At 40.7% G+C, this 25,605-nt stretch overlaps 2 protein-coding genes across 5 annotated transcripts in view; both read left to right on the top strand.

Annotated features, from left to right (window-relative positions):
* Positions 1-17,940, top strand: part of REEP3 (receptor accessory protein 3) — a 44,777-nt gene extending 26,837 nt beyond the window's left edge. Inside the window, exons 3-8 of the mRNA XM_087702509.1 lie at positions 6,616-6,692; positions 7,165-7,285; positions 7,709-7,822; positions 12,420-12,570; positions 13,514-13,665; positions 14,261-17,940. Coding sequence (XP_087558635.1) covers positions 6,616-6,692; positions 7,165-7,285; positions 7,709-7,822; positions 12,420-12,570; positions 13,514-13,665; positions 14,261-14,317 — 672 coding nt within the window. The 3' untranslated portion in view covers positions 14,318-17,940. The remainder of the gene's footprint in view (positions 1-6,615; positions 6,693-7,164; positions 7,286-7,708; positions 7,823-12,419; positions 12,571-13,513; positions 13,666-14,260) is intronic.
* Positions 17,941-22,300: 4,360 nt separating this feature from the next.
* The window catches only part of LOC106550260 (solute carrier family 22 member 15-like), a 30,463-nt gene continuing 27,158 nt past the window's right edge, over positions 22,301-25,605 (top strand). For all 4 annotated transcript variants that reach the window (XR_015695166.1, XR_015695165.1, XM_087702471.1 and 1 more), the window contains exon 1: positions 22,301-22,512. Coding sequence is in view for 2 of the 4 variants with exons in the window: in XM_087702471.1 (XP_087558597.1) it covers positions 22,429-22,512 (84 nt within the window). In the remaining 2 variants the exon portion in view is untranslated. The remainder of the gene's footprint in view (positions 22,513-25,605) is intronic.

Genomic DNA, 25,605 nt, shown 5'->3' with positions numbered 1-25,605 from the left:
GAAGCATGGGTATCCAGCTAGTAATTTATATAAAATAAGTGAAAGCCAGTCTCCCTGAGAAAACTGACACTTGGTTTGTCCAATCAGAAATGCTAGTAATTCATAGTAACTCTTGATAAAAGTATAGTGGTATATTCAATCTGGTGTTTTTTAATGTCTTGTGGGCCTTTATGGGAATTTGGAAAAAGTTCCATTAGGAAATAAAAGCTCAGTTCCATCTTTTGAAGCTTCTTAGCTTGGGGTCACTTTATAAGATAGTTTGAGGGGCTGAGCACCAGGACTGATCCCATAGGGTGAAAGGCTGGAAGTTTATATCTCCTAGAATAGTGTTTGTCAATCTTAGCTACTGTAGTTATTTTAAGGTGTGTGGACTTCAACTTCCAGAATTCCCCAACCCAGCCATGCATGCTTAACCGCAAATGTTAAAGTAGCCAAAGTTGAGGAATACCATCCTAGAAGCTTTCTGGATCTGTGGAGCATACCGTTTGGTAATTCCTGCTACCATCATTTGCCTTCCAGGAAATGTCATTACCTGACATTCTTTCCATTAACCCTACCACACAAATCTCCACAATCCATGGCCTTACAGTTTTGGAAAATAAGGGAGAAAAAAGTGATATAAAATGAAATAAATTCTACAGTTGTATTTGTTCGTATTGTACAGGGCGGGGCATAACCTTTTCCTAGGGGGTCACAGCAAGATCGACAGCAGTTTACAACTTCCGCGACACCTCATTTTAAAGCCCATAAAAAACTGAATTGAATGAGCTATTAAATGTTAAATTTGCTTTAAGAATGGCTGGAAAATTCGATTCGGAAGAACAAAGGATCATTGACAGAATAAAATGCATTGCCTTTCGAGAGGCTCGCGATGCTGGAGCGACGTTTATCAATCGAAAATGGATTGCAAACAAATTGAAACGTCATCCGGATTGGGTTACTGATAATTGGAACAAAACAGCCCAAGAATGTTTCACAAAATTTGGAGAAGGGCGTCCTCTGCAACTGTCCCAAGAAAGCAAAGCCATCATTGCAACTGGCAGTCGCAAACAACGAAAAGGAAACCGAAAAGTGGCCCAAGAAATCCTTCAAATTCGTGGAAAACGAGTTGATCAAAGGACAATCGGCCGATATCGAGAACGAGAAGGTTTGAAGCCATTCCACGTCATTTGCAAACCATTGAAAACTCAAACACATGTTCAAGATCGGCTTTGGTTGTGCGATTGGTTGTCTGAATGGACCGAGGAAGATTTTCTTCATTTGGCGCCATCTGACGAATTCTTCGTTTATGCCATTCGAAAACCGAATTTCCAGAACGATCGAATTTGGGCTAAAGACGTCGACGACATCGCCAAACATGAACGATATCGACAAATCGTTCGCAATCCGACTTGCATCGGGATTTTCGTCATTTTCACAGCCAAGAAACTGCATTGGGTTTTGAAGGATAAAGGGGAATCCTGGGATGGCAGTTATTTCCGTGAGAAAATTTTATTGGAGAATGTCATTCCATTTCTCAGTGATCCAGACAATGTCTTGGTGGTTGGTGAGGCTGTCTTTCTTCATGACAAAGCTCCTTGCATGCGTGCAAATGCGACTCAGCAATTGTTAAAGGAAAACAATGTCGAATTTTGGGGCAATGACGTCTGGCCGGGAAATTCGCCAGATCTCAATCCGGCAGAGAACATTGGGGCCATAATTAAGGATGAAGTGGAAGCTCTGATGATTCAGGAGCAAGGTCAAAATCGATATTCGGTTGAAACTTTGAGAATGAATTTGGAAACTGTGTTGAAAAATCTGGAAAATCGAACGGAACTGTTTGAAGATTTGTTGTGTTCTTATCCACCTCGTTTGAATGCTATTCGAAGGGCTAATGGTGGTCATACTGACTATTAAATCGTGTCAATAAACTCAGTTTTTGATGGGCTTTCGAATGGTGTATGAATTATTTGTGTTGTTATTACAAGTGTTGCTGTGACCCCCTAGGAAAAGGTTATGCCCCGCCCTGTACAGTGAAGTGTACACTAGGCAATTCTCTCCTTTAAAATGGTTTTTTAAAGCAGTCTTTTGTTACCTTAAATCAGGGGTCGACAATGTTGTCAATGTTGGAACTAAACTTAAGTTTCTTCAAGAATCATGAAAGTATCTTAAAGGACCCCCCCCCCAATAGAAAGTAAGAAGAAGTAGAAAATCAAGCATAAAACACAATGCAAAATAGACAAATCGGAGTTCACACTCAAACTTTAATTAACTTCTGTCTTATTTCTCTAGAGCAGTGTTTCTCAACCATCAAAGTCCACCCATCTTAAATCTGCCAAGGTTGAGAAATGCTGTTTAAGAGAATAAATGAACCTTGGAAGAGTTGTTCCCCTGTCCAATATACAGGGAAATGCGTCTCCAGGCAAGTTTCAACTTAAATCTAAGGGTGGAGCAGAATCCTGGCTTTCTGTTTGCCTTCCTGCTTAAGACACCTTCTTGCTCTTTTTCTCCTGGAGCTTTTCCAGAAGAACAAAAGTTTTTATTCTTGAATAGGACAAGAATGGGGAGAATCTCTTCCTGCCTACCTCAGCAGAAGATACATTTAGGAAACTTCTGTTAAGAGATGTGTCAGGTTCTGTTCAGGCAAAGAAAACAAACAGGGTGACTAAGCAGGTAGTTTGTGGTAAATGTAATTGTTATAAGCCTGTTCCGGTACTTTCAACAAACAAACAGTATAAAAAACGGGTCAAGGCTGTAATTCCATACTTCCCTCCACCATTTAAACCCTCCTGTGGCCCGCCCTCTCCTACGTGCGTGCAATATTCTCCGTTGACATGACAGACCATGCTGGCTTACATTGCCACGTGTGTGCTGGTGCTGTTCCGTATGAAAGTCACTGCAGGATCCAAAGGTCCTTCAAGCTCTTGGCGTGGCAGGGAAACAAGTGTGGCACAGCAGCGATCTAAGTCACAAAACGCCCCAGTCACGAATCTCCCCACCAGTGGAATGGCAGCCCCAAGCTGCCGAGAGCGCTGGGGCTGACAAGATGTTTATGTGCAGATGCTGTTGCCATTGTATCCCAAACTCAAGGTAGACCTGGAAGAGATCAGTCAACTGGTGTAAGTGAACAAAACGGGTTCAGACTCACCCATAAGAGGCCCATGAGAAAGGCAATGGAGGTGGTGCACGTGAATTTTTTGAGAGCTATACTTGCTACTTCAAGACCTAACACAATGCCGCTCTCAGGGACTTCAGGCAGGAATGCCTAAACAGTGGTTATAGCCTAGAGCAGTGTTGAGGAACTTTTTCGGTACCGAGTACTGAAAAGGGAGTGCACACACACTAGTCTGGAAGAGGAGCTGCCGAGGGGGCATGTGTGTGCCAGAAAATGAACTTCTGGTTTCCAGCGCACCGGCCAGCTAGTCTTCCAGTCACTGATGCGCATGCACACATGACAATCAGCTGGCTGGCACACATGCATGCCGGAAAACCAGAAGACCTGCTCTTCCTGTTTCCAGCACTGCCATATGCACGAAAGCCAGCTGATTGTTGCGCGTGCATGCACACCAGAAACCCGTAAGAGGAATGGGCGAAGTTGCACATGCCAGGCGACATGGCTCCATGTGGCACTTCTGACACGCACACCATAGGTTCACCATCACGAGCTAGAGGATGATAATCAGTTAGTGATTAAATACCTAGCTCTTCCCCACTGGATCCTTGTATTGATGGTGGATCATTCTCCTAGCAGGGGGGATGCTGTGTAGTCCATCTTCCCAGATGTATTCGTTTTTACCCTTTGTTATGCAAAGGTCATCCTTTCTAAAAGTTGGTAATAATGAAGTAACAGCTGGAAGTCAGTAAGACACCACATTACAGCAGGACCTGAATTTCAAGTAAGCCTTGGATGCTGGCCAAATATCTAGCAACTTTCACCTTCCCAAGGTTCAATAATGGCTTCTTTCAGATATGTCTTCATGGGTTACCATCAGCACTTCTATTATGCAAAGATTCTAAAACCCTCTGCCTGACCAAAGTTTCCCTTTCTGACTCAAAACAGATTGAAACTATTGACTATATCATGATATTGAGCATATCATAATTTCTACAAAGAAATATGGAATTTCAACTGTTAGTGAATAGATACATAAAGGTCTTACTCTGATTCCAACTCTGGTATTACTAGCACAGTGCTAAGGTCTGTGTTGCTACTGTTAAAATTTGTCATCAAATGCTCCAATATAACAGATTAACAGAGTTGGAAGGGAACCTTACCTTGTAGGTCATCTAGTCCAATCCCCTGCCCAAGCAGGAGACCTTACACCATTTCTGACAAATGGCAGTCCAATTTCTTCCTGAAAGCCTCCAGTGATGAAGCTCCCACAACTTGCGAAGGCAAGCTGTTCCATTGGTTGATTGCTCTCAATGTCCGAACATTTCTCCTTATTTCTAGGTTGAATCTCTCCTTGGTCAGTTTCCATCCATTATTCCTTGTCTGGCCTTCAGGTGCCTTGGAAAATAGCTTGACCCCCTCCTCTCTGTGGCAGCCTTCAAATATTGGAACACTGCTATCATGTCTCCCCTGGTCCTTCTCTTCAGTAGACTAATCATGGCTTTATGTTTATATATGAATTATTAATTGTAATAATAAAGATTGCAATAATAAAGTATATGCTATATTATTCTCTCTCTCCCCCTTATCTCCCTCTTTCTCCTTGCTCTCTCTCTCTCTCTCTCTCTCTCTCTCTCTCTCTCCCTCTCTCTTGTGTTAATCATATGCATACCAAGAAATAATAGAAACATCTGGCAGAGCAACCATGCATGAATGAAGTCTTAGAACATTCTAAAGACAAAATGTTAGATTTTAAATATATAATACAAAATAAAGAAATAATCTTATGCAGTAATTCTAGTTTTATATTTACTCATCTTGTCAAAGTTAACCAATATCCACTCTTTCAATCCTGGACTTCCCAAGAGATCCCTGGAGATTCCGTCTGTTGTTCTGAGGCTGGTGGGAATGAGTCCCATTTTCTCTTCTTAATGTCTCTGGTTTCTTTTTTCTTTTTTTTAAATACAACCTGTTTTTCTCTCCAAGGGAAATGCATGGGATAGCTCAGTAGAAACTCTAAGCCATATGTTACTATGCTGCTCCCTGTACAGTGCATATAAAAAGTGTGCACACCTGTTTAAATACCAGGCTTTTGAGATGTGAAAAACTCAGAGAAATCACTTGAGATTTTTTTTCCATCTTTAATATAATGGGTAAGCTGTACAATTCAGTTGAGAAACAAACAAATCTTTTTGCACTTAGCAGTATCACTTAGACTTATATAATGCTTTACAGCCCGCTAAGCAGTTTTACAGAGTCAGCATATTCCCCCAACAACCTAGGTCCTCTTGTTCCCCACCTCGGAAGGATGGAAGGCTAAGTCAACCTTGAGCCTGATGAGATTCGAACTGCCAAATTGCAGGTAGCTGGCAGGCAGCAGAAGTAGCCTGCAATACTGCACTCTTACCACTGCACCACCAAGGCTCTTTTAGTGGGAAAAATAACAACAAAAACCTTGATAAAGTGTTTTGCAGGCCAAAACAACTGTCAAAGGGACATTTTTCCCATCGTGTCATCAATCTGCACCAAGAGCTTCTGCATTGGAGACAGATTTTTTGTGTGCCTAATCACACTTGGCCAAATAAAGTATTGTATTCTGGCTATGAGAAAGTGAGGGAACTGGAAACCAAGTCCCATGGAAATTATTAAATGGATCAGGTACAGGGCGGGGCATAACCTTTTCCTAGGGGGTCACAGCAACACTTGTAATAACAACACAAATAATTCATACACCATTCGAAAGCCCATCAAAAACTGAGTTTATTGACACGATTTAATAGTCAGTATGACCACCATTAGCCCTTCGAACAGCATTCAAACGAGGTGGATAAGAACACAACAAATCTTCAAACAGTTCCGTTCGATTTTCCAGATTTTTCAACACAGTTTCCAAATTCATTCTCAAAGTTTCAACCGAAACAAATTTAACATTTAATAGCTCATTCAATTCAGTTTTTTATGGGCTTTAAAATGAGGTGTCGCGGAAGTTGTAAACTGCTGTCGATCTTGCTGTGACCCCCTAGGAAAAGGTTATGCCCCGCCCTGTATACGTAGCCTGGAGAACAGAAGACTGAGGAGAGAGATGAGCAAACTTCCGATGTCCTACTATGGGTTGTCATGTAAAAAAGGAAGTGACGTTGTTGTTTTTAGAGAGAACCAAATGTCTGAAATACTTTCCACAGATCCAGCATTAAACAAGAGTTGGAATTTCTGAGGTCTAAGAAACTAAGAAAGATTCTATAATTTTGTTAATTATAATTTAACTGATAGCAGTGTAAGAACTGCCCTTTGTCTAAAATTGTCAGTAGAACTTGATTTGAACTGCTTGGTTAGAAGAACTAGATAGAAAATTAAAAGGCCTTTTTTTCTCTGATACTGACTGTATGGTATTTACATACTGTTTGCATGTTTGTAAAATGCATAAAAACAAATAGAACCTGCATATTTTAATTTGTTAAATAATAATTATTCATTTTTCTAATCTGTAGAAACTAAAATAGTTGTTTTGCATTTTTCATTCTTAGGTGCGGTGGATGATGTATTGGATTGTATTTGCTCTTTATACATTTACTGAAACAGTAACGGACCTCTTGATATCTTGGTAAGATCTGTACATTTGCGAAGCATGATGTTTTTGGCCTCCCGAAATCCCACCGCGTGCATCCCATTTTTAGCAAACAATGAGGTGTGCAGAGGGTTAGGGAGGCCCATTTTCCGCCTCCCAAATCCCTCATGCATCATGTTTTTGCCCTCCCTGGCCCCCAGGAGCACTTTGCAAGCCTCCCAAACTCTCTGCATGGCCCATTTTTCACCAAAAACAGTGCGTGCAGAGGGTTTGGGAGATCTGCAGACTGCTCCTAAGGGCCGGGGAGGGCAAAAACTTTTTTTAAAAAAATTACCTCTTCAAAATCTTGGTGCGTCTTATACGCCAGTGCATCTTATAGTCTGAAAAATATGGTATGTGAAAAATCACCTAAAAATAGTTCCCCTGAAACTCAGGTTAATTAGAAGGAATGTGCCTCTTTCCTTTGTATCATACAACCATATTATGAATTCTAACTTATATTTTACAGGTTTCCACTATATTATGAACTGAAGATTGCTTTTGTTGTTTGGTTGCTGTCTCCATATACAAGAGGGGCAAGTTTAATATATAGAAAGTTTCTTCATCCTCTTCTTTCTTCAAAAGAAAGGGTAAGCTGTCTCTCCTGCTGTGGAGCAAATATTTAGTTTGATATTTTAGAAAATAAATTTGCATTAAGATGTAGTGGGGATGAAGAATGACATTACTACAGATTGCACATTTTATTATCACTGGTTTGCCGGGTGCGCATGCGCCTTCCCATGCATGCGCCCGGCGTTCGGTGTATGTGCTTTGCTCACGCGTGCACCTTTCGCACATACGTCTGGCCTCAAAAACATGCCTAAATAGGATGGCATAGAGCTGGGGCAGGTGGGCAGGCCCATCTGCGATTTCCACTATCAGTTCAGGCGAATCGGTCTGAACTGGCTGAATATCCCTCTACATTACTATCTTGTGCTTTGTGCCATATATTGCTATATATTGCCAATAACAGATTAAATTAATACCTGTACTACATATATTTTTCTTCCTAGGAGATTGATGAGTACATTGTGCAAGCCAAAGAACGTGGTTATGAAACAATGGTGAACTTTGGTAAACAAGGCTTAAACTTAGCTGCCACTGCTGCAGTGACTGCCGCTGTAAAGGTAAACAGTACTGCATGTTAAGTATTTACCATGTAGCATAAAATGGGTGAGTGGGGATGTGTGTACACTAAAGGTATAAGGTGAAGAGCTGGATAACCTTTTTCTAAACAGCGTATTCTGAAAAATATGTTCTCTCAAATAAGAGTTGACTTTTTAAACAGTGAAGATGACTCTTTTTTCTCTCTTGTTGCTTTTCTTGGTGGTAAATCACATTCCACAGGATTTCTGACTTCTTTCTGCTGTCCTTCAATCAAGTTGAGGTAAATGTTCATGGAAGATTAAAGCATGAAACAGTGATCAGTATGGTTGGCTAGGATGTTAATATGGTTCCCTGATCAATTCAAATTTGTAAGGAAAAAAAATTGATGAACTTGAATTTAACTGCTGATGCTTACTGCTGTCTGATACTAATAGACAGCCAAATTGGGCTTTTCACATGGATTCAGGCATGTTCCTAATTATCGGTAATTTGCCTAAAATACCAGGTATCTCCATTTTTACATTCTAATAAAATATAAAATAACAAATAAAATGTGTGAAAAAGAAAAAAATAACTTCATCTGAAGTATAAACAATTTTAGTAACTTATCACTCTCTCTTAAAATATAACACATTCTCTTTTTACCCCATGTTTCAGCTCTTAGCTAAAAACAAATTCCAAAATCTTTGGCATTAATTTCTTATCAGCAAAACTCCAGAGACAATTATCTATTTTAATCTAGGATCACCCTTCATCATTGATGTGCATAGAACCAAATTGGGGAGGGAGCTAACTGATCTAGGCATCAGTAGAAGTTGCCAAGCAGTTTCTATAAAGTAGCAGTGATCACTTTAGTCAGTGTAAAATCCAACATTTGTAAAAAATTAACTAGTTTGTGTTTATTGAGAACACCAGTGGAATATTCTCTGGCCACTCAAGTCCCCAAAATATAAGCCCGGGATGGTGAACCTATGGCATATGTGGCATGCAGAGTCTTCTCTGTGGGCATACGTACCATCACCAGCTGCTCTTCTGGTTTTCTGGTACTCACAGGTGCCAGAGCGCCAGAAAATGGCCTGAAAATGGCCCAGAAAACGGCCAAAAAACAGGCATGCGTGTACTGGCCACCTGGTCTTTGGGTTTCGGGCACTCTGGCGTGCGCACGCGCACACATGCACACACATGCATGTGTGTTCTGGTTTGGGCACTTGGTGCTGAAAAGGTTCGCCATCACTGATATAAGCTATAGCTACTTATTCCTAGGAAGTCTCTTCTGATAAATAGTGTGCAGAATTTGCCCATTAAGGTGGGAAAGGCAGTGGGAAATATGGACCTTGGTATGTAAGTTGCATAATTAAACTTCCAGGCTTCTTGAACCTGCAGTTTAGATGTCTGTTTTCCTTCAGATGATATTAATTGAAATGCTAAAGTGGAACATCTGATCAGTGAAATCAGTGAATTCCCATAACATACTAATATTATTCTCAGTTCTTCAGAGTTCTGTTTATTGTGAAGATACACATTTACACAAGTTGTCTGATAACATTTCTGCTCAAGGAGTCTAGTAAACAAACTGCTGAGCACATTACCACCGCTTAAAAAAGAACCATGAACCAGGGTTGTTTATGACTTTAAACAGGGCTATTGATAGAAGAAGCCAGATTCTAATGCTGATCAGATCACAAACAGCTTTGCAGTAATTTAGCTTCTTTTAATGGTAGATGGAATTATTTCATCTTGCTCCTTCATCTTATGTCAGATTTTCAGCAATTTGGTTTACCACAAGCATTTCCATGATGAGAAATCCCGATTTTGTAAGGCCAGAGTATTCCACATCACATTATTCATGCTGCCCAAACCCATATTTTTATTCATTTTATTCTCTTTTTCTCATGGTGAAATTGTGAAACTGATTTTCAGTCAGAAATATCTCTAGAAAGAGGCAAACAATTGAATAGTTTGTTTCAATTACATCCTTAAATTGAGCAGCAATTAAATTAAGAGCACCAGAGGACTTGGGTGAGATTCAGATACACCATTAATTCAAACATTGTCTGGCTTTCTTGCTTGTAGCTTAGTGTGTTTGTGTAAATTTAGCCAATTGTGATATACTCAGATACTATGAGTAAGCAAATCAAGGCTTAGTGTAGTGTGTAATATAGGTCACAAAGCCCCTAATTCCTAAGATAAACCTGAGTAGTCCATAACTTACCATATTTTTCAGAGTATAAGATGCTCCAAAATATAAGACACACCTACCTTTTGGGGAGGAAAACAAGAAAAGAAATCTGCCTCTCTCTCTGCCTCTCAGCAATTTGCCCCTTTGCAGCAAACAGCGTGTTTCACTTTCAATTTCAGCACAGCCTGATTAGCACAATCAGCTGATTGTTGATTGGATCAGCCTCCCAACCATCACCTGTTTCAGGCTGCAGGGATTGCCATAGCCTATTGCCGCCTCCGTGTGCCACGTTTTTAGCCTCCGCAAGCCCCGTTTTCGGCCTCTCTGTGCCCCATATTCCGTCCGTTCCAGGAGCCAGGGATCAGAATGGGCAGAAAATGGGGTGTACAGAGGTGGCAATAGGCAATGGCAATCGCTGCAGACTGAAACAGCTGGTGGTCAGGAGGCCGAAACAACAGACTATCAGTTGCTTGTGCTAATCAAGCTGTGCTGAAGCTGAAACAGACTGTTTGCTGCAAGGAGGCAAATTGCTGGGAGGCAGAGGTCAAAGGGTGAGGGCCAGTGGGTGGGTGGGACTAGATTCAATGTATAAGACGCACCCAAATTTTCACCCTCTTTTAGGGGGGGGAAAGTATGTTTTATACTCCAAAAAATATAGTATTCCCATTGCTGTTTTACAGTCACTGGGGTATTCAATATACTAACAGCAGAAGTCTTCTGTTATTTATCTGCTGCTATTCGTGTCACCATCTGAATCCCTTAACGCCTTACAGATTAGAGTTGATAAAAATGACATGACCTTGGCATTCCTGCGATTATAGTAGATAAACCTAGAGTTTCCTAAGGCAAGTATTCTAACCTTGCTAACCTGTGATCACCCTTTCCTGAATGTCTTGAATCTTAACTTCTTGAAATGAAGGCAGGTTCCTTCTTCTAAACGATGTGGCTTGTTTATGGTTTCCAGGGGTGCTTTGCCTGCTGTGGAAACATTTCATTTCCTTTGCTTCAAACAGTGTGACCTCCAGAGATTGGAGCTGTCTGAACAACTTCTCATCTTGCTTGCTTACAAAATACTTTAAATGTGTGCGTGTTTACTTAATAATTACAATTGCTAATATTATATTTTTTCCCCTCAAGAACAAAGCTACGAGAGTCAGCATTTGTGCTATGGATTAGAGCTGTATTTAGATGACCATATACCTCTAATAAGTACTGGTATTTGAACAGAAAAAAAAATTAAAAATTAAAAAATTAAATGACACCATTCAGCCCTTCACATCTGGGATTATATTAAACCAAATTTCTTTCAGACAGAATTGAGAGGATGGCTAATAGTATTAGTGTATAAATTAATCAAGGCAGGCTTTTAATACGGTGCTCCAACTTTACAGAATAGACATTGAAAGAGTCATAATTTGAATAAGGCTCCTTTTACACACTGAATTATGTATTTAGTTGTTGAATTTAATTAATTTTGGAGGGAGAAAAAAAATCTAACCTTTATAGAGGAAAGAGACAAGGGCTATATAGGATAGGAAAGAAACAAATTCAGTTCTGAATTATCACCCTACAGCTGTTTACAATGATAACTATAGAATCACTTATATAGAATAGAATAGAATAAAATAGAATAGAATAGAATCGGGATGGCAAACCTATGGCACATGTGCCACAGGTGGCACGCGGAGCCATTTGTCAGGGCACGCGAGGCGTTTCCCTGTCAGCTGAGTTCAGCCTTTTAAAAGCCATTTTCCAGAGGCTTTATAGGAGCCTGGGGAGGGCGAAAACAGCCTCCCCCCAGAGGCCCTCCGGAGGCTTCAGGAGTTTCCCTGAAGCCACCGGAGCGCAAAAAACCAGCCCTACGGGCAAACCGGAAGTTCAGGAACAGACTTCCAGTTTGCACTAGGGCCAGTTTAAGCCCTCCGGAGGCTTCCCTGAAGGCTCCGGAGGACAAAAAACAACCTGTTTGCTCGTAGGGCTGTTTTTAGTCCTCCGGAGCCTTCAGGGAAGCCTGAAGGTCCCTGAAGGCTCCAAAGGACTAAAAACGGCCCTATGAGCAAACCGGAAGTTCGGTTTTTGCACTCCGGAGGCTTCAGGGAAGCTCCTGAAGCCTCCAAACGGCCTCCGGGGGGGGGGGGGAGGAGGCTGTTTTCTCCCTCCCCAGGCTCCTATAAAGCCTCCAGAGCTGATCCAATTTTGGGGGTATGTTTTGGTACCTAAAACTCTCAGCTGTAATTGGTGTGTGGTCATTATTATATCTCCTTTATCAATATTGTTGAAATGAAGATAAATAGCTGTATGTTGAAATGTGTTGAAAAAAAGTTAAGACAAAAATTTCAGTGAGGTGCCCTCTTTTTCACGTGACTCTATATCAGTTTGGCCAGAGGACTCCTTCCTCCCATTGAATGACACCTCCTTTTTCCTCTTCAATACTACAGGGTCAAGGAGCAATAACAGAGAAATTGCGGAGTTTCAGTATGCATGACCTCACAGCAATACCAGATGATGAGCCAATAGGACAAAGGCACTACCAGACTTTGCCTGCTACCAAAAAAAAAAGCAAGGGCTTGATTCCCAATGAACCCTTAGGTTGGTATATTATTAAGCTGGGCTAGTTCTGATTTCCTAGGTTTTGTATAAGCAGTGGTGGATGACCCTCTATTGAAATGCGATCACCAGAGCCACTTTTCCCTCTCTTGAAACTTGCAATGTTGATTCTATGAGATTTGCTGCCAGAGTTTCAAAGAAAATTCCCTCAGAGACTCTTTTTACTGCCTGCCTCCAAAATCATCAACTTGGTGTAAAGGTAAAGGTTCCCCTCATGCATATGTGCTAGTCGTTCCCGACTCTAGGGGGCGGTGCTCATCTCCATTAAAAAGCCAAAGAGACAGCACTGTCCGAAGACATCTCTGTGGTCATGTGACCGGCATGACTAAACCCTGAAGACGCACAGAACACTGTTACCTACATGCTTTCGAACTGCTAGGTTGGCTGAAGCTGGGGCGAGTAAATGGGAGCCCACTCTGTTACAAGGCGCTAGGGATTTGAACTGCCAAACTGCCAACTTTTCGATCGACAAGCTCAGCATCTTAGCCACTGAGCCACCGCGACCCTCAGCTTGGGGTACAGGCATGGAGTTGATACTATTGCTACAAAGAGTTTTTCTAAATGAGTAAATGTAACCCTACACAAAGAAGTTCCTATCTCCATTCCTTCATGGATTCTTCCCATCTACTTAATTTACATAAACCAGTTTTCCTTTATTTTCACTTTGGCCAAGCCATTTACTATCACAGGTATGGAAAAAAACAAGTATTTTCTGGGTCTTTTTACTGCTGCATTTACCTTCAGGCATATCGATTAGTTACACATTTTGTACAGCAATCATTTTGAGGGGGGAAATTGCCTCATTTTCTTAAACATTTTTAAGCCTTAAATATTAATCTTGAAGCATTTGACCCTTCTTTTTTAAAGTAGGAAATGATCAATCATTGGTAAAACAGTTATTTTGAATTGTGGTTTTACCCGTCAGGTTATGGTATTCCAGTAAAAAAGGATTCTGAAGATGATAAAACAGATGAAGAGAGGGAAGGGACATATTCAGAAGATGAGATGTTTGCTCAAAGAGGTCTTCGTCGAACACAAAGTATGAAATCTGTAAAAACGATAAAAGGACGCAGAGAGGCAAGTAAATCTGTTCTTGACAGTATGAAATGCTCTAAATAAAAAGGTGGGAGTCATTAAATATTTTTATTGAAAAGATTTTAAAGTGGAAGCTTACCTTTTCTGAATCTCAATGCAAGAAAACTGCAAACCAGAATTTGATCCTGGTCTGTTCAAGTAGCAATGTTTGGTTTTATTTAGGGGGAAAAGAACCCTAAAGGGGGCAAGAGGGAAAACCAAGATTGCACACTATTTCTTCTTGTAAAAGTAGATAAGTGTTTGTGGTTATATTTGGATGCCCACTTACTTAAATGCCTAAAAAACTAGTACTTATACTGCCAAGTATAAGTGCCAATGTCATCTTGAGGAATGTCTCTCATTAATAATGTTGCTCACTTATTTACTCTTTACTCACATATTTTGTTTGAAGAGTTCCCAAAAAGCCATTATTGCATTCTGCTACAGGTTGCTATTTGCCTTTATTCATATCCTCATGCTGGATGCCATTTCCTCCCCTCCCCACCAGGAAATAGCAACCAACATCAGATTTTTTTTGTATTAGAAATTGTGTTGTGGATATCTTGAAATCTTTTACAACATTCTTTATTTGTTCCAGGTGCGATATGGCTCACTAAAATACAAAGTGAAGAAAAGGCCACAAGTATACTTCTAATCTACACCGTTCAGCTAAAAGCAAACATCTGTACTAATAGTTATCTATAGGCCTGCTGTGTTCTGGTCCTGTGCCTTCTTCCCATTCTCTGAGAAACAGTTGGCATTTATGGATTCATATTCTCAACACAGCTTTATTTCAGTCACACAAGTGAAAGGAAGAGACCACCTGGATGCATGTTATCTTTGGTTTCAAAAGTACCAAAAATTAAATTATATATATTTTTTCTTTTGAGAGGAGGAACCAATTTTTACTAAATGAAACGTTTGTGAATCTGAATAGCTCTTTAGATTTCTGTGCTTCATCAATGAAATAATTTCATGAGATTCTTAATTGTGGCTTCAGTGTTAGATGATGTCCAGTGCTTAATAAACATGGCATATCTGTAGAATTTCTGTACTATATTGGGCAACATGTGGTTGAAATACATTGTATTCTAAAATTCCCACAGTTGTCCAAGTCGAGAGCATGAAAGATTGAAGATCACAGGGCATATTTTGGAAGTAATCCTCTGAATGGCTTGGGTCCAAAGAGTTGTTTAAGGTCATGGAAGAGAGCTGCACCACCTCATAAAACCAGCCATTTTCATTTCATTTAGAAATTCCTTTCAATGCCCTGTGACATGAAGACACTTGTTGGGTTAGGTTGTTTCTTTGTGGCTTTTGTATTTTGCTGTAATGGTTTGAGTTAGCCTGTGCATTTAGCATAGCTGATGATGAAAATCATAGTTGTCTGTTTCTGTACAGTCAGCAATTTATATTCCTTCCTTCCTTCCTTCCTTCCTTCCTTCCTTCCTTCCTTCCTTCCTTCCTTCCTTCCTTCCATCCATCCATCCATCCATCCATCCATCCATCCATCCATCCATCCATCCAAATAGGTTCTGCACCAGTAGGGGATCTGCTGTCCAGATTTTCATGCAAAGAATCTTTACAGCATTACTTGTTGAATGCTGAAACTTTTGTATGCAAAATATTGTTCTACTAATTAATACTATCTTTTTATCAACTACTACTTATGAGTGTACTGAAACAGGTTAAAGGATTTCAAAGGTATCCTTCGAAATTGAATTTAGTTTGCCTATTGTATGTAAAAAGGAATAGGAATATGTTGGATAGAAAAAAACACACCAGATTCTGCAGTCAAATATATTTTATCATGTGTTGCACAAATTTAATATGATAATTGACATCTAACCAGCACTTTTGAAAAAAAAAATTTTTTTTCAAAAAAAATTGAATTTTGTAGGTGTTTTCAGAAATTTTTCATGTTTGTGTGTGTTTTTAAGTGTTGTTTGGGTGACTTATTTATCTATAACCAAGCTGAAGTGTTCTTATTTGGGCTGTGCTTAGATTGTAAGGGATAAGAGAAAACTAGAGTACTTCAATTGTTTGATTAGTAGGCTAGACAAAGCCCTACTCTGTACAGATGACATTGACTGCTTACTTCAACCTTTTCTCGCAGCAAAATCTGGAATTCTTATAAAGTCATGCATGTATTTAAAGGTCTGATTTTTGAAGTGGTAGTTTGGAAAACATTGCTCTGCTAGTTTCTTGAAAGATGACTTGCCTTTGCTGGTCAAAAAAGTCTTCCTATCTTTTAGGATAACATGCTTTAAGTATTGCATCTGGATGTAAAAAATCATGTCAAGTGCTTTTTAAATAATATTTAACAATTAATGAAATTGATAGTTGATAGTTTTCGGCTTATCATAGCTATAAATCCTAGCAATATTTTAAAAATAATACTTGAAAAAAATGGGGTTTTTTTCTCACTTGAAACTAGGCTTTAAGCAAAAGTAAGTAAATCCCAAAAGAAGATTCAGTTTTTGGCTTAAGAAGAAACTAATAATAATAATAAGGCAAAATATAAAGTGTCCTCTGGAGAAGAGCTAACAGTGTGGAATCCTGGAGGTCTATCCAATATAAGAAAATAAATTATACTTTCTATATTATTCTGGGCATCAGAAATAGATTTTATCTCAGAAAGAGAACCTGCTTTTACATTTCATTGTATTTATTAGTGTTATGTTGAGTACAGGAAGAATAGAATGTGATTAAAAGGCATACAATATGTCCTAGCATTTACATTTCCTAGTTTTCTCTTACTCTAGACCTTTGATTGGGAAGCTTTGTATTATATAAGAAAGAGAACATTCATCTTAATTTTATGTTTCCTTTAAGGACATTTGTCTCTTTATATAGAAAAGCTCACAGGGCTAAGTCAGACAAATAATCATCCCAACTTGTCTCTTCCACCACATCAGACCAAATGTAAACACTTCTTCAGTTGGCATTTTAGGTTTTAAAAAAATTATCAAGGCAACATCAAATAAATTTGATTTCACAGTGCAAAAGGTAGGTTTATTGGCTACTTTTAAGTTCTTGCTATCTGTGTTACTGTAGAGCAGGAGTGTAAAACTTGTGTCGTCATGTGACTTATTGGGACTCCCCCCCCTTTGCTAAAGTGAGTGGGGGTGGGGGCAGCACGTGATGCATCTGGCCCGTGGGCCGCACATTTGACACCCCTGCTGTAAAAGATACTTCAGAAGCTTCAGGGAATAAAGAGTGTTTCCTCTCTAGAAACGAGAGAGCCGTGGCTGGTGATATTGTCAGGGCTATGTTTTGTGAGCATGTTGCATTTCCTTATGTAGTGTTAAAAGCTGAAAATTTGCTATTTCATCCATTTTGACAATATTTCTGTTTCTGTGGGTGTGTGACAGCTTTCAAAGGTGCAGTAGCTCTTTTCAATTTCAGTCTTAAATGACTAGAATTTAAATAACGGTAAAGTAAGATAATTATTCACTCCTTAACACCCTTGCCTTAGGAACTGAAAATGGAGCAGAGAGAATGCCACATGTGGCCTGCAGATTGCCCACCTTTCATTCCTCTGGTGTTGCCAGAGTAGGTACCCATGTTTCTGTCTCTAGTTCTGAGAAGTTCTAGCCTGCATGGCCAATATTCAGGGATAACGAGCATTGCAACCCCAAATATCTGGAATTCACCTAGAATTCATTTTTGCCTGTTCCCCTCTTCCCCAAAAAGCAATGTATAAAGTAGAAACTTTTTAAATATGGATGCACCTTAAAGAAATATCTCCCTCTACAAATTCCCACAGCAAAGGCATTGAGCATCAAAAGACTCAGGACTTGTTTCCATGAAACTGCAAGTAGTATAATATTCAAAATCGGTATATTTCACTGAGCTAAATACTATTGTCACTATCATCAAACCTATTTTCAGCTTCATGGCAAGATAAATTCTAAAATATAATGTAATGGTTATGCCATACTGATTTACCTGCTTTAATCAAGATACAGGGCTTCATTAGGTCAATGTATTAGCAAGTATTATGCAAAAAAATATGCAAAGGGAACAATGGACTTGTTATTTAGTAATTTTTAACAAATGCAATTTCAATATTTGGATTCATAATTTTAAAGGTAAAGCTAACTTTTCTATCTGCAATAATTGGCTGTAAACCTGTTTATGTATTTGTAGTATTAAGATATGTCTTTTTCTAAAATTTTGTACTGATACTACTGTATCTTCACAATTGCTATTTTGAAGATACTAAGGCTTATATTTTAAAATTGTAACTTAATAAAATGCGCATTTTCCAGTGGATTTGTCTTGTCTCATTTCTATGCAATACAAACTAATAGTGGTAAATAAACTAATAGCATTTAATCACAGGAAGAATAATGACAAATTGGACTCTTTCAAAGGTTGAATCCCACATGCTTATCTGGGAATAATTTTCACTGAAGACTTGAATTTATGACCAGTTGCAGCAGCTTGTGGTCCCAATTGCAATTTGCAATATTCCCAGTCAGTGTTTGATTAAAAAAAAAAAGTGAACTGACGAAGTTGTACTTGCTTAATGCTCACCTGATTCACTAGCAGCTTCAATAAAAATGGTCATAAAATTGGGGCTGGTGATGCGCTGACTTGTTTTATGGCAGCATTGACGTAAAATAGAAATTCTTCCAAGTGTGGTAATAAGGATTACTGTGTACATAAAATTGCCTTGCAATTGCATTATCTGCTTTTGCAAACCACTTTCTAAGGTACCACAACCCTTGTTCTATTTCAGCCCTTTTTGCCCTTAAGTGGTTTGTCCTATTTCCTTTTGTAAATTTAGAATTTGTTTTGCCTTTAGTAACCTTTTCTTGTGCTGTTTATAATAGAATTTTGTAATTAGTAACAGATAAATTGGTTTCTACCAAGTCAGTTCCATTAAAGTCTTATGTATAATGATATTCTGTACTACCTTTGTATCTCATCCTTACTCCAATGAACTTAAGTTCAGTGGGGATTAAGAATTCTGGTTCCCTTAAGAGTTTGGGAGTAAACATTACTCTTTAGGATGAGAATGAATAATTCCTTAATTTTTGTTTATTTTCTCTTGATTTCTATTAGCTGAAATCATTTAAATTCTCAGCTTGGGTCTTAGCTTGTAGCAGGTTGCTCATGAATGCTACAAAGGTAATTCTAAAAAGTGCATTTTAAATAAACGTTCAATATTCATGATCTGAGAGCCAACAATTTCTTGTGTGTTACCTTGCAAACGTCCAACGTTTCAGGAGGTTTGGTTGTAGACAATAGGCAGGAATTTTTCTTTAAAAAAATGGGCAAACATCTACAATCAACTGTATGTGTTCATTACCTGCTTTCTGTGCTCTAAAGCCGGGGTCCCCATCCCCTGGCCAGTGATGGCTAACCTTTTCCAGACTGAGTGCCCAAAGCACATATGTGCATGTGTGTGCCTGATCCCCCCCAATGCAATGCATGTGGAGTCCCCGCATATGTGCCTTGCCCCTGAACATGCATGCATGCCCCCCGCACTCCCAAACCCGTGCACGTGTGCATCCCTGCATATGTGTGCAGAGCCCACCACATGACCCCCATGCACGCATGGGCCCTTACACATGACCCACCCCCTGTGCATGCATGTGTGCCCCCCACATTTGCTCCCCCCCACATTCGTGGCAGAGACCCAATGACCAGCTGGCCAGTGGGAGGCCTGCGCGCATGCATGGTGGAACTGAATTAAGATGATTCGCATACCCACATAGAGGGTGCTGCTTGCCACCTTTGGCACATGTGCCATAGATTCACCCTCACGGCCCTGGGCCAAGGATTGGCCCTGGGCTGTGGCATGCCAGAAACTAGGATGCGGGATGCAGGCAGAACACAAAAACACGCCCGATCCACAGAAAAACTTTTCCATGGAACCAGTCCCGGGTGCCCAAAAAGTTGGGCACTGCTCTAAAATACTGCACTGCTGTGAAACCACCTTGACTGGAATAGGTGCTTCTGATCAGGAAAGAAGAAATCTAATCTGCCTGTTGTCTTGAAACACTACTCAGGTGAAACATTAGGGCAAGGCTGCCAAACTCCGGGCCCACAAGTGGAATGCATCACACACTGGCTATGCCCACGCCCGGTTTAGATACCGTGATAATGTGAGTTTGACACCCCTGCATTAGGGCAACATTGTTGTGGCCGGACAGCAGAGTTGGTGGCAGACTCAGACAGTGAGGAGGTTGGGGAGGAACATGGGCCAGTCCTGAAATCTGGGGAAGGCTCTGATGAGTGCTCTGCATCGGAGGCAGAGATGGGGCCAGGACCGTCCAAAAGTTATCAGCTGCCTTTGGAGATGGAGATCAGTGGGGCAGAACAGCTGGAGCCTGTTCCCAATGTGAGCATGCGCAAAGCTGCCAGAAGAAAAGAACAACTCAGAAATCAAGGTAGACGTGGGAGTAAAGTCACAGGTGGAAGGTGAATGGCCCCTCCCATAGGGAATAAAGAGGAGCGAAAGGAGAGTTTGCAGGAGGCAATTAGTTTGTTTAATTAGTGTGAAGATTTGTTCATGACTCTCAGAGACTCCTTGCCAATTATTTTCTGGTACAGCTTTGCCAACCTGACAACTCTCCAAGCTTGATAAGGTCTGTGGTTGTAAATTCACCCTTGAAAGACTGTTTGCCAGGACTTTGCTGAATGAGAGGAATTCACATTAGCTTAATAAAAAGGGGTTTTGTCGGGACAAGGAGTCTGCTTCATGATTTTGTGAAGCCTAGGTCAGAACATGATATGTTGCAATATATAGTCCAACATATGTTAGATTATAAATTATAATTCTTTAGTCTTTTATTGTGCCGATTAAGCATGATGGGAAATAGAATTCCACTTTTAGAATGCCACACATTCCTCTCCAGTCATAATTCAGGACATGCATATATTTATAGTGGAATTAAAGTGGGACCTGATTGGTGTAGTGCAGGACTGTCAAACTCCTAGTCCGCAGGCTGGCTGCATTGCACGCTGCCCAGGCCCCGTTTAGCGAAATGCTGATTTGTCATGTAATGCAGCTGTGACGACTTGAGTTTGACACCCCTGATGTAGTGGATAAGGCATTGGGCTAGAAACTGGAAGACCATGAGTTCTAGTCTTGTCTAGCCATGGGCACAAAGTGAGCTGGGGAACCTTGGGCCAGTCACTTTCTGTCTTGCTAGGATGGAGGAATAGCAAATTACTTCAGGGACACTCAGCCAAGAAAATTGCAGGCCTTGTACAGCCAGCCTCTGAGAAACTGACACAATAGAACAGAAGGAAAAAACAATAGTGGAACTGGATTATTGATACATGGTAGTGATCATTACACTTCCCAGTATATCCAGGTCTGATTTCCAAGGTAATGGAATACGTATAAAGCCAGTTATATATTTTCTAGTGTGCTGTTTTATTTTATTTTTTAAAATGTAAAGTTTAAAAGCAAAAGCAAACTGGTAGAGGAAGCTAAAAGGATATGAGGTTTCTTATGAAAATAATGTTCTGGTTAATTTTTCTACTGATGTCCCCATACTGTATGTCTTCCCAAGCTTTATTGTATATTGCAGCTATCCTAAATACTTGTAAACATTGTGCTGGTAAATGTTTAAACATTTAATGATTTGCCAAAGAACCATTGCAACAACCTCCAGGCCTCCCTGATGTTACTGGCCACCAAAGAGATCAGTTCTGCTCTCACTTATTAGTGGATGTTATTTTGTAGCAGTTTTAATGTATTGTTACTGATATTTGTACTTGAAGTTGCAAGTTTAATAAAGGAAATTTAGCACAAAAAGAAAAAAAAGACCAGAAAAAAGAATGTGATAGATCTTGTCTCTGCCTCTCATTAAAAATGGTTGCCCAATAATCTAGTGAAAGCAATACATATTTGCCTTTGTGCATTTATGAATCCCTAGCGCTGCATAGTGGTGTGAGCTCCCGTTAGTTAAGTCAGTGGGACGCGGTGGCTCAGTGGCTAAGACACTGAACTTGTTGATCAGAAGATCAGCAGTTCGAATCCCTAGTGCCGCATAATGGAGTGAGCTCCCATTACTTGTCCCAGCTTCTGCCAACCTAGCAGTTCAAAAGCATGTAAAAATGCAAGTAGAAAAATAGGGACCACCTACGGTGGGAAGGTAACAGCATTCCATGCGTAGGTCGTGCTGGCCATGTGACTAAGAAGTCTTTGGGCAGCGCTGGCTCTTCTGTTTAGAAACGGAGTTGAGCCCCGCCCCCTAGAGGTGGGAACGACTAGCACATATGTGGGAAGGGAACCTTTACCTTTACAGTGAATTGGATTGGATTAATATCTAGACCAGATCGCACATCCCACTGACACAGCTCCTTTTTTTCCCCTTTTGCATCCATAAATGGTCACAATCGGTCATAACAACTGAGCTTCCATTGGAAACACGCCTAAACAACCCGCTTCCCATCGCGAGGCCACGTAACCGAAAAGCCAACCTCAGCCTTCCAACCGCGCGTTCTGCGCAAGCGCGAAGGGGAACCCTCCGCGTGCTCATAATACCAGCCCCGCCTCCCACCGACGACTTGGCCGTTGTTTTGCCCACTGGCCGCCGGCAGAGGGCGCCGCGAGCGTTCCTTTGAGCCGCCACCTCACCACCTCCGGAAAGCAACGGCAGAGCAGAGGCGAGGAGGGGAGAGGAGAGACGCCAGCTCCGCGCTTCCCAGAGCCCGCCGTTCATTTTCTGGTTGGGGGAGGGTTGAGGGGGTGGGTGGGCGGACTGTGACGGGAATGCAGCGCGGTGACCCGACGGAGCCATGGATCTGGATGAGGCTTTTGGGCTGGTGGGGGAGTTCGGGCCCCAGCAGAAGAAGCTAGCCGCCTTCCTGGTATTGCTACAGGTGAGCGTGGGGGCTGAGGCGGGGGGCTCCCCGCTCCCTTGCTGTCCTCCTCGGTCCCACCCCTCCTTTCCCATTCGCCGAGCTCATAATTGGGAGGGGGAGTGCGTAGCTGCTGTCGTCAAGGCAACGGCGTGGATGGAGCCCGCCCTCCTACGGTGGCCGGCGTGGCAGGAAACCCGCTCTCCTTTGTTCGTCAAGGCGGCTGGAGGGGCGCGCGGGGGGAGGGAGGGCTCGTTTCCTCTCATTCGCGGGGAGCGATTAGCAGCGCCTCCTTGGACTCGGGAATCGTAAAAAAGCGGGTTTACAGCTTTCCTGGGTGCCCGTTTTTCCTGACATAATTCAGACCGGGAGAGAAAGTACTGAGGAGTATAGTGGGGTCTTCCACCTTAGCTCAGCTGGCAGGCGCGCATGCGCACAACGGAATTCTGGGAGTTTAAGTCCGCCAGGCTTAAAATGGCCAAGGTTGGAGAAACCTGCTGTAGAGCATCATTTGGAAAGGGTGTGCGAGGATAGAAATCGTTTATCTCCATCTTTAGGTGGATTAGAAGCTGCCTCACTCGATTTTACATGACAAGATGAAGCACACTTCTTGTATTTATTTGGTTATTATAAATGACTTCTTACATGTTTTTATTGCTGCTGTGAGCTACCCAGAGTTATAGTGTATTAAAATGAGTGGTCGGATGAGTTTCACAAATTTAGCACTGCACTGGCAGAGAAGTTGCCAGTGGAAAACAGGAATGACTAACTTCCCAACCCCAAACACCATTGAGTTGTAAGACTGCCTGTTAAAATTATATTTCATTCATTCATTCATTCATTCTCTCTCTCTCTCTCACACACACACACACCCCGTGCGTGCTTTCTGGATTAATTAAAATGTATTTCAAACTATTTGTTCTGTATACATTTTACAGAAATATTTATGTGTAGGAAAGTATTCTCTGGTGCACATATATGGTACGACAAGGTGAGAGACAAATGTATAGTATAGCCTTTATTGTCATTGTACATCATGTACACAACGAAATTGATTTTAGCCTCACTGGTGCAATCCATGACAACAAATACAAACAACATAAATAGTATAAAAAATAATCTCTATGCAAGTAATTAGGAAAAGGAAAAGAAAAACTAGTCATATGTTTCTGCGTGTGCGTGGAGTGATTGTGGTTGTGTCTGACAGCCCAATGATAGAAACTATGATTTCTCATTTGTCAATCTATATATGAATGGTAAAAGTGACACATAAGAATGTGTTTTTGTTTTATACAGTGTGTTTATCAGACTCTGTCTATTAATCCAACTATAGGGTATTAGAACTTTTCTCCAGCTCTTTTGGATTATGTTTTTTTCAGAATTCCTTGTCAATGTTGTTTTATTGGCTGACAATTCCGAGAGCTGTAGAATACTGGGAAAAAATTGAAGTTTCCAGAAGATTTGTTAGCGTGTTGAACTACAAATTAAGCCCACTCATTCCATTTACAATTTCTCAACATAACTTTAGACCACAAGATAACGGTAGTTTGCAGTGAGGGCACAATAAAGGGAAGTGCTTGTGCAAGCCCTCTTTAACCTTAGAGAAAAGACATATGAATTTAATAAAAGTTTATTTTGCTTGTATAGAGATATTGCAGGAGAAATATGGAATCATGTTATTGAAAATGGAATGTTCATCTATTGTTGATTCAGTTATTGGAGTTCATGGTACCTTCTCTTGCCAATCTCTTTGTTCTGGAGATGACTTTGGCAACCTATTTACCATAAAAGACTTGATGATGATTTGTTGTTTTTTTAAAAAGTTGAACAAAGACTAGTTACCTCAAAATCAAGTTACATTTTGTGACCCTAAATTCTTTCTTTGAAGTAACTTAGTTTTATAGGACATTCTGCCTATCCAGGGTTTTAGTATGCCTATTTCTTTTGCTTTGAGAAAGCAATTTTCAGTGGCTTAAAGTCACATGAAGAGGCCTAACTAAAGACAGGGAACTGTTGCATGCAGGTTGTGGCTTGCTTACTTTCTGCTTTATATCCTCCACCCTGTCCCACCAGATTTAACCAAGTTAAATCTAAACCTGTTATCAGAAATGTGTTTCATTAATGTCTCATTGCAAATAGGGCTCATATAATTACAAATAAAGCCAATACTATAACATGCAAATGTGATCCTCAAAGGAAAGGAAGCAACTGAAAGGAACTTTGGTGTGAGTTATATGTCATTTTAATAATGGCTTTTATTGCTTAAAATCCCATGGGTTTATTTTAAAAATAAATGTCAAAAAGTCACATTGCTTCTATGCTTATTTTTGCTTGACTAATTTTTACATGTAGACTGCCACAATATAAGGCTGTGCCCACTTGTCTATCCCCTACATCACTAATTTTCAAACGTTCAAACTGATAAAATGGTAAAACATAAAAACAATAAATTCATGGAACTAATATTAAATAATAATACCGTAAATAAAACTGTTGTGATTTTTTCAATAGGTTTGACAGAGCCATTTTTTAAAACCTCCCTCCAGTCTTTCCTTCTGCAGATAAACAGAAGTGAGTTTTGGAAATGTGTTAAGTCTAATCAGCCTTTTACAAAGTATACTCCCCTCCCCAGTTGCTAATGCCACTGTGTGTATTTCATAATCTAGAACATTGTTTCTCAACCTTGGCAACTTGATGTCTGGACTTCAACTCCCAGAATTCCCCAGCCAGTGAATCTGGGAGTAGAAGTCCAGACATCTTCAAATAGCCAAGGTTGAGAAACACTAGTCTAGAACTTATGGCTCGCATGCCCAAAGTGGTACGCGAAGCCATGTCGCCTGGCACGTGCAGCCTTGCCTGTTTGTCTTCCGGTTTTATGGCAGACATGCATGTGCAATGATCAACTGTCCTTTACGCGCGTGACAGTGCTGAAAATCAGTGCATGCATGCACGCCAGCCAGCAGATTATCAGGTGCGTATACGCGCCAGAACCCAGAAGTTCTACTTTTCCGGAGCACGATCCTTTCGTTTGTGTGGCAGTGCTGAAAACCTGTGTGCACATGCACGCCAGCCAGCTGATTATCGGGTGCGCATGCGTGCTAGAACCCGGAAGTT

This window comes from Thamnophis sirtalis, unplaced genomic scaffold, assembly GCF_051295495.1.
Source record: "Thamnophis sirtalis isolate CommonGarterSnake01/CBP01778 unplaced genomic scaffold, rThaSir2_p1.2 scaffold_15, whole genome shotgun sequence".
Classification (NCBI taxonomy): domain Eukaryota; kingdom Metazoa; phylum Chordata; class Lepidosauria; order Squamata; family Natricidae; genus Thamnophis; species Thamnophis sirtalis.
This window is presented reverse-complemented; position numbering and strand designations above follow the sequence as displayed.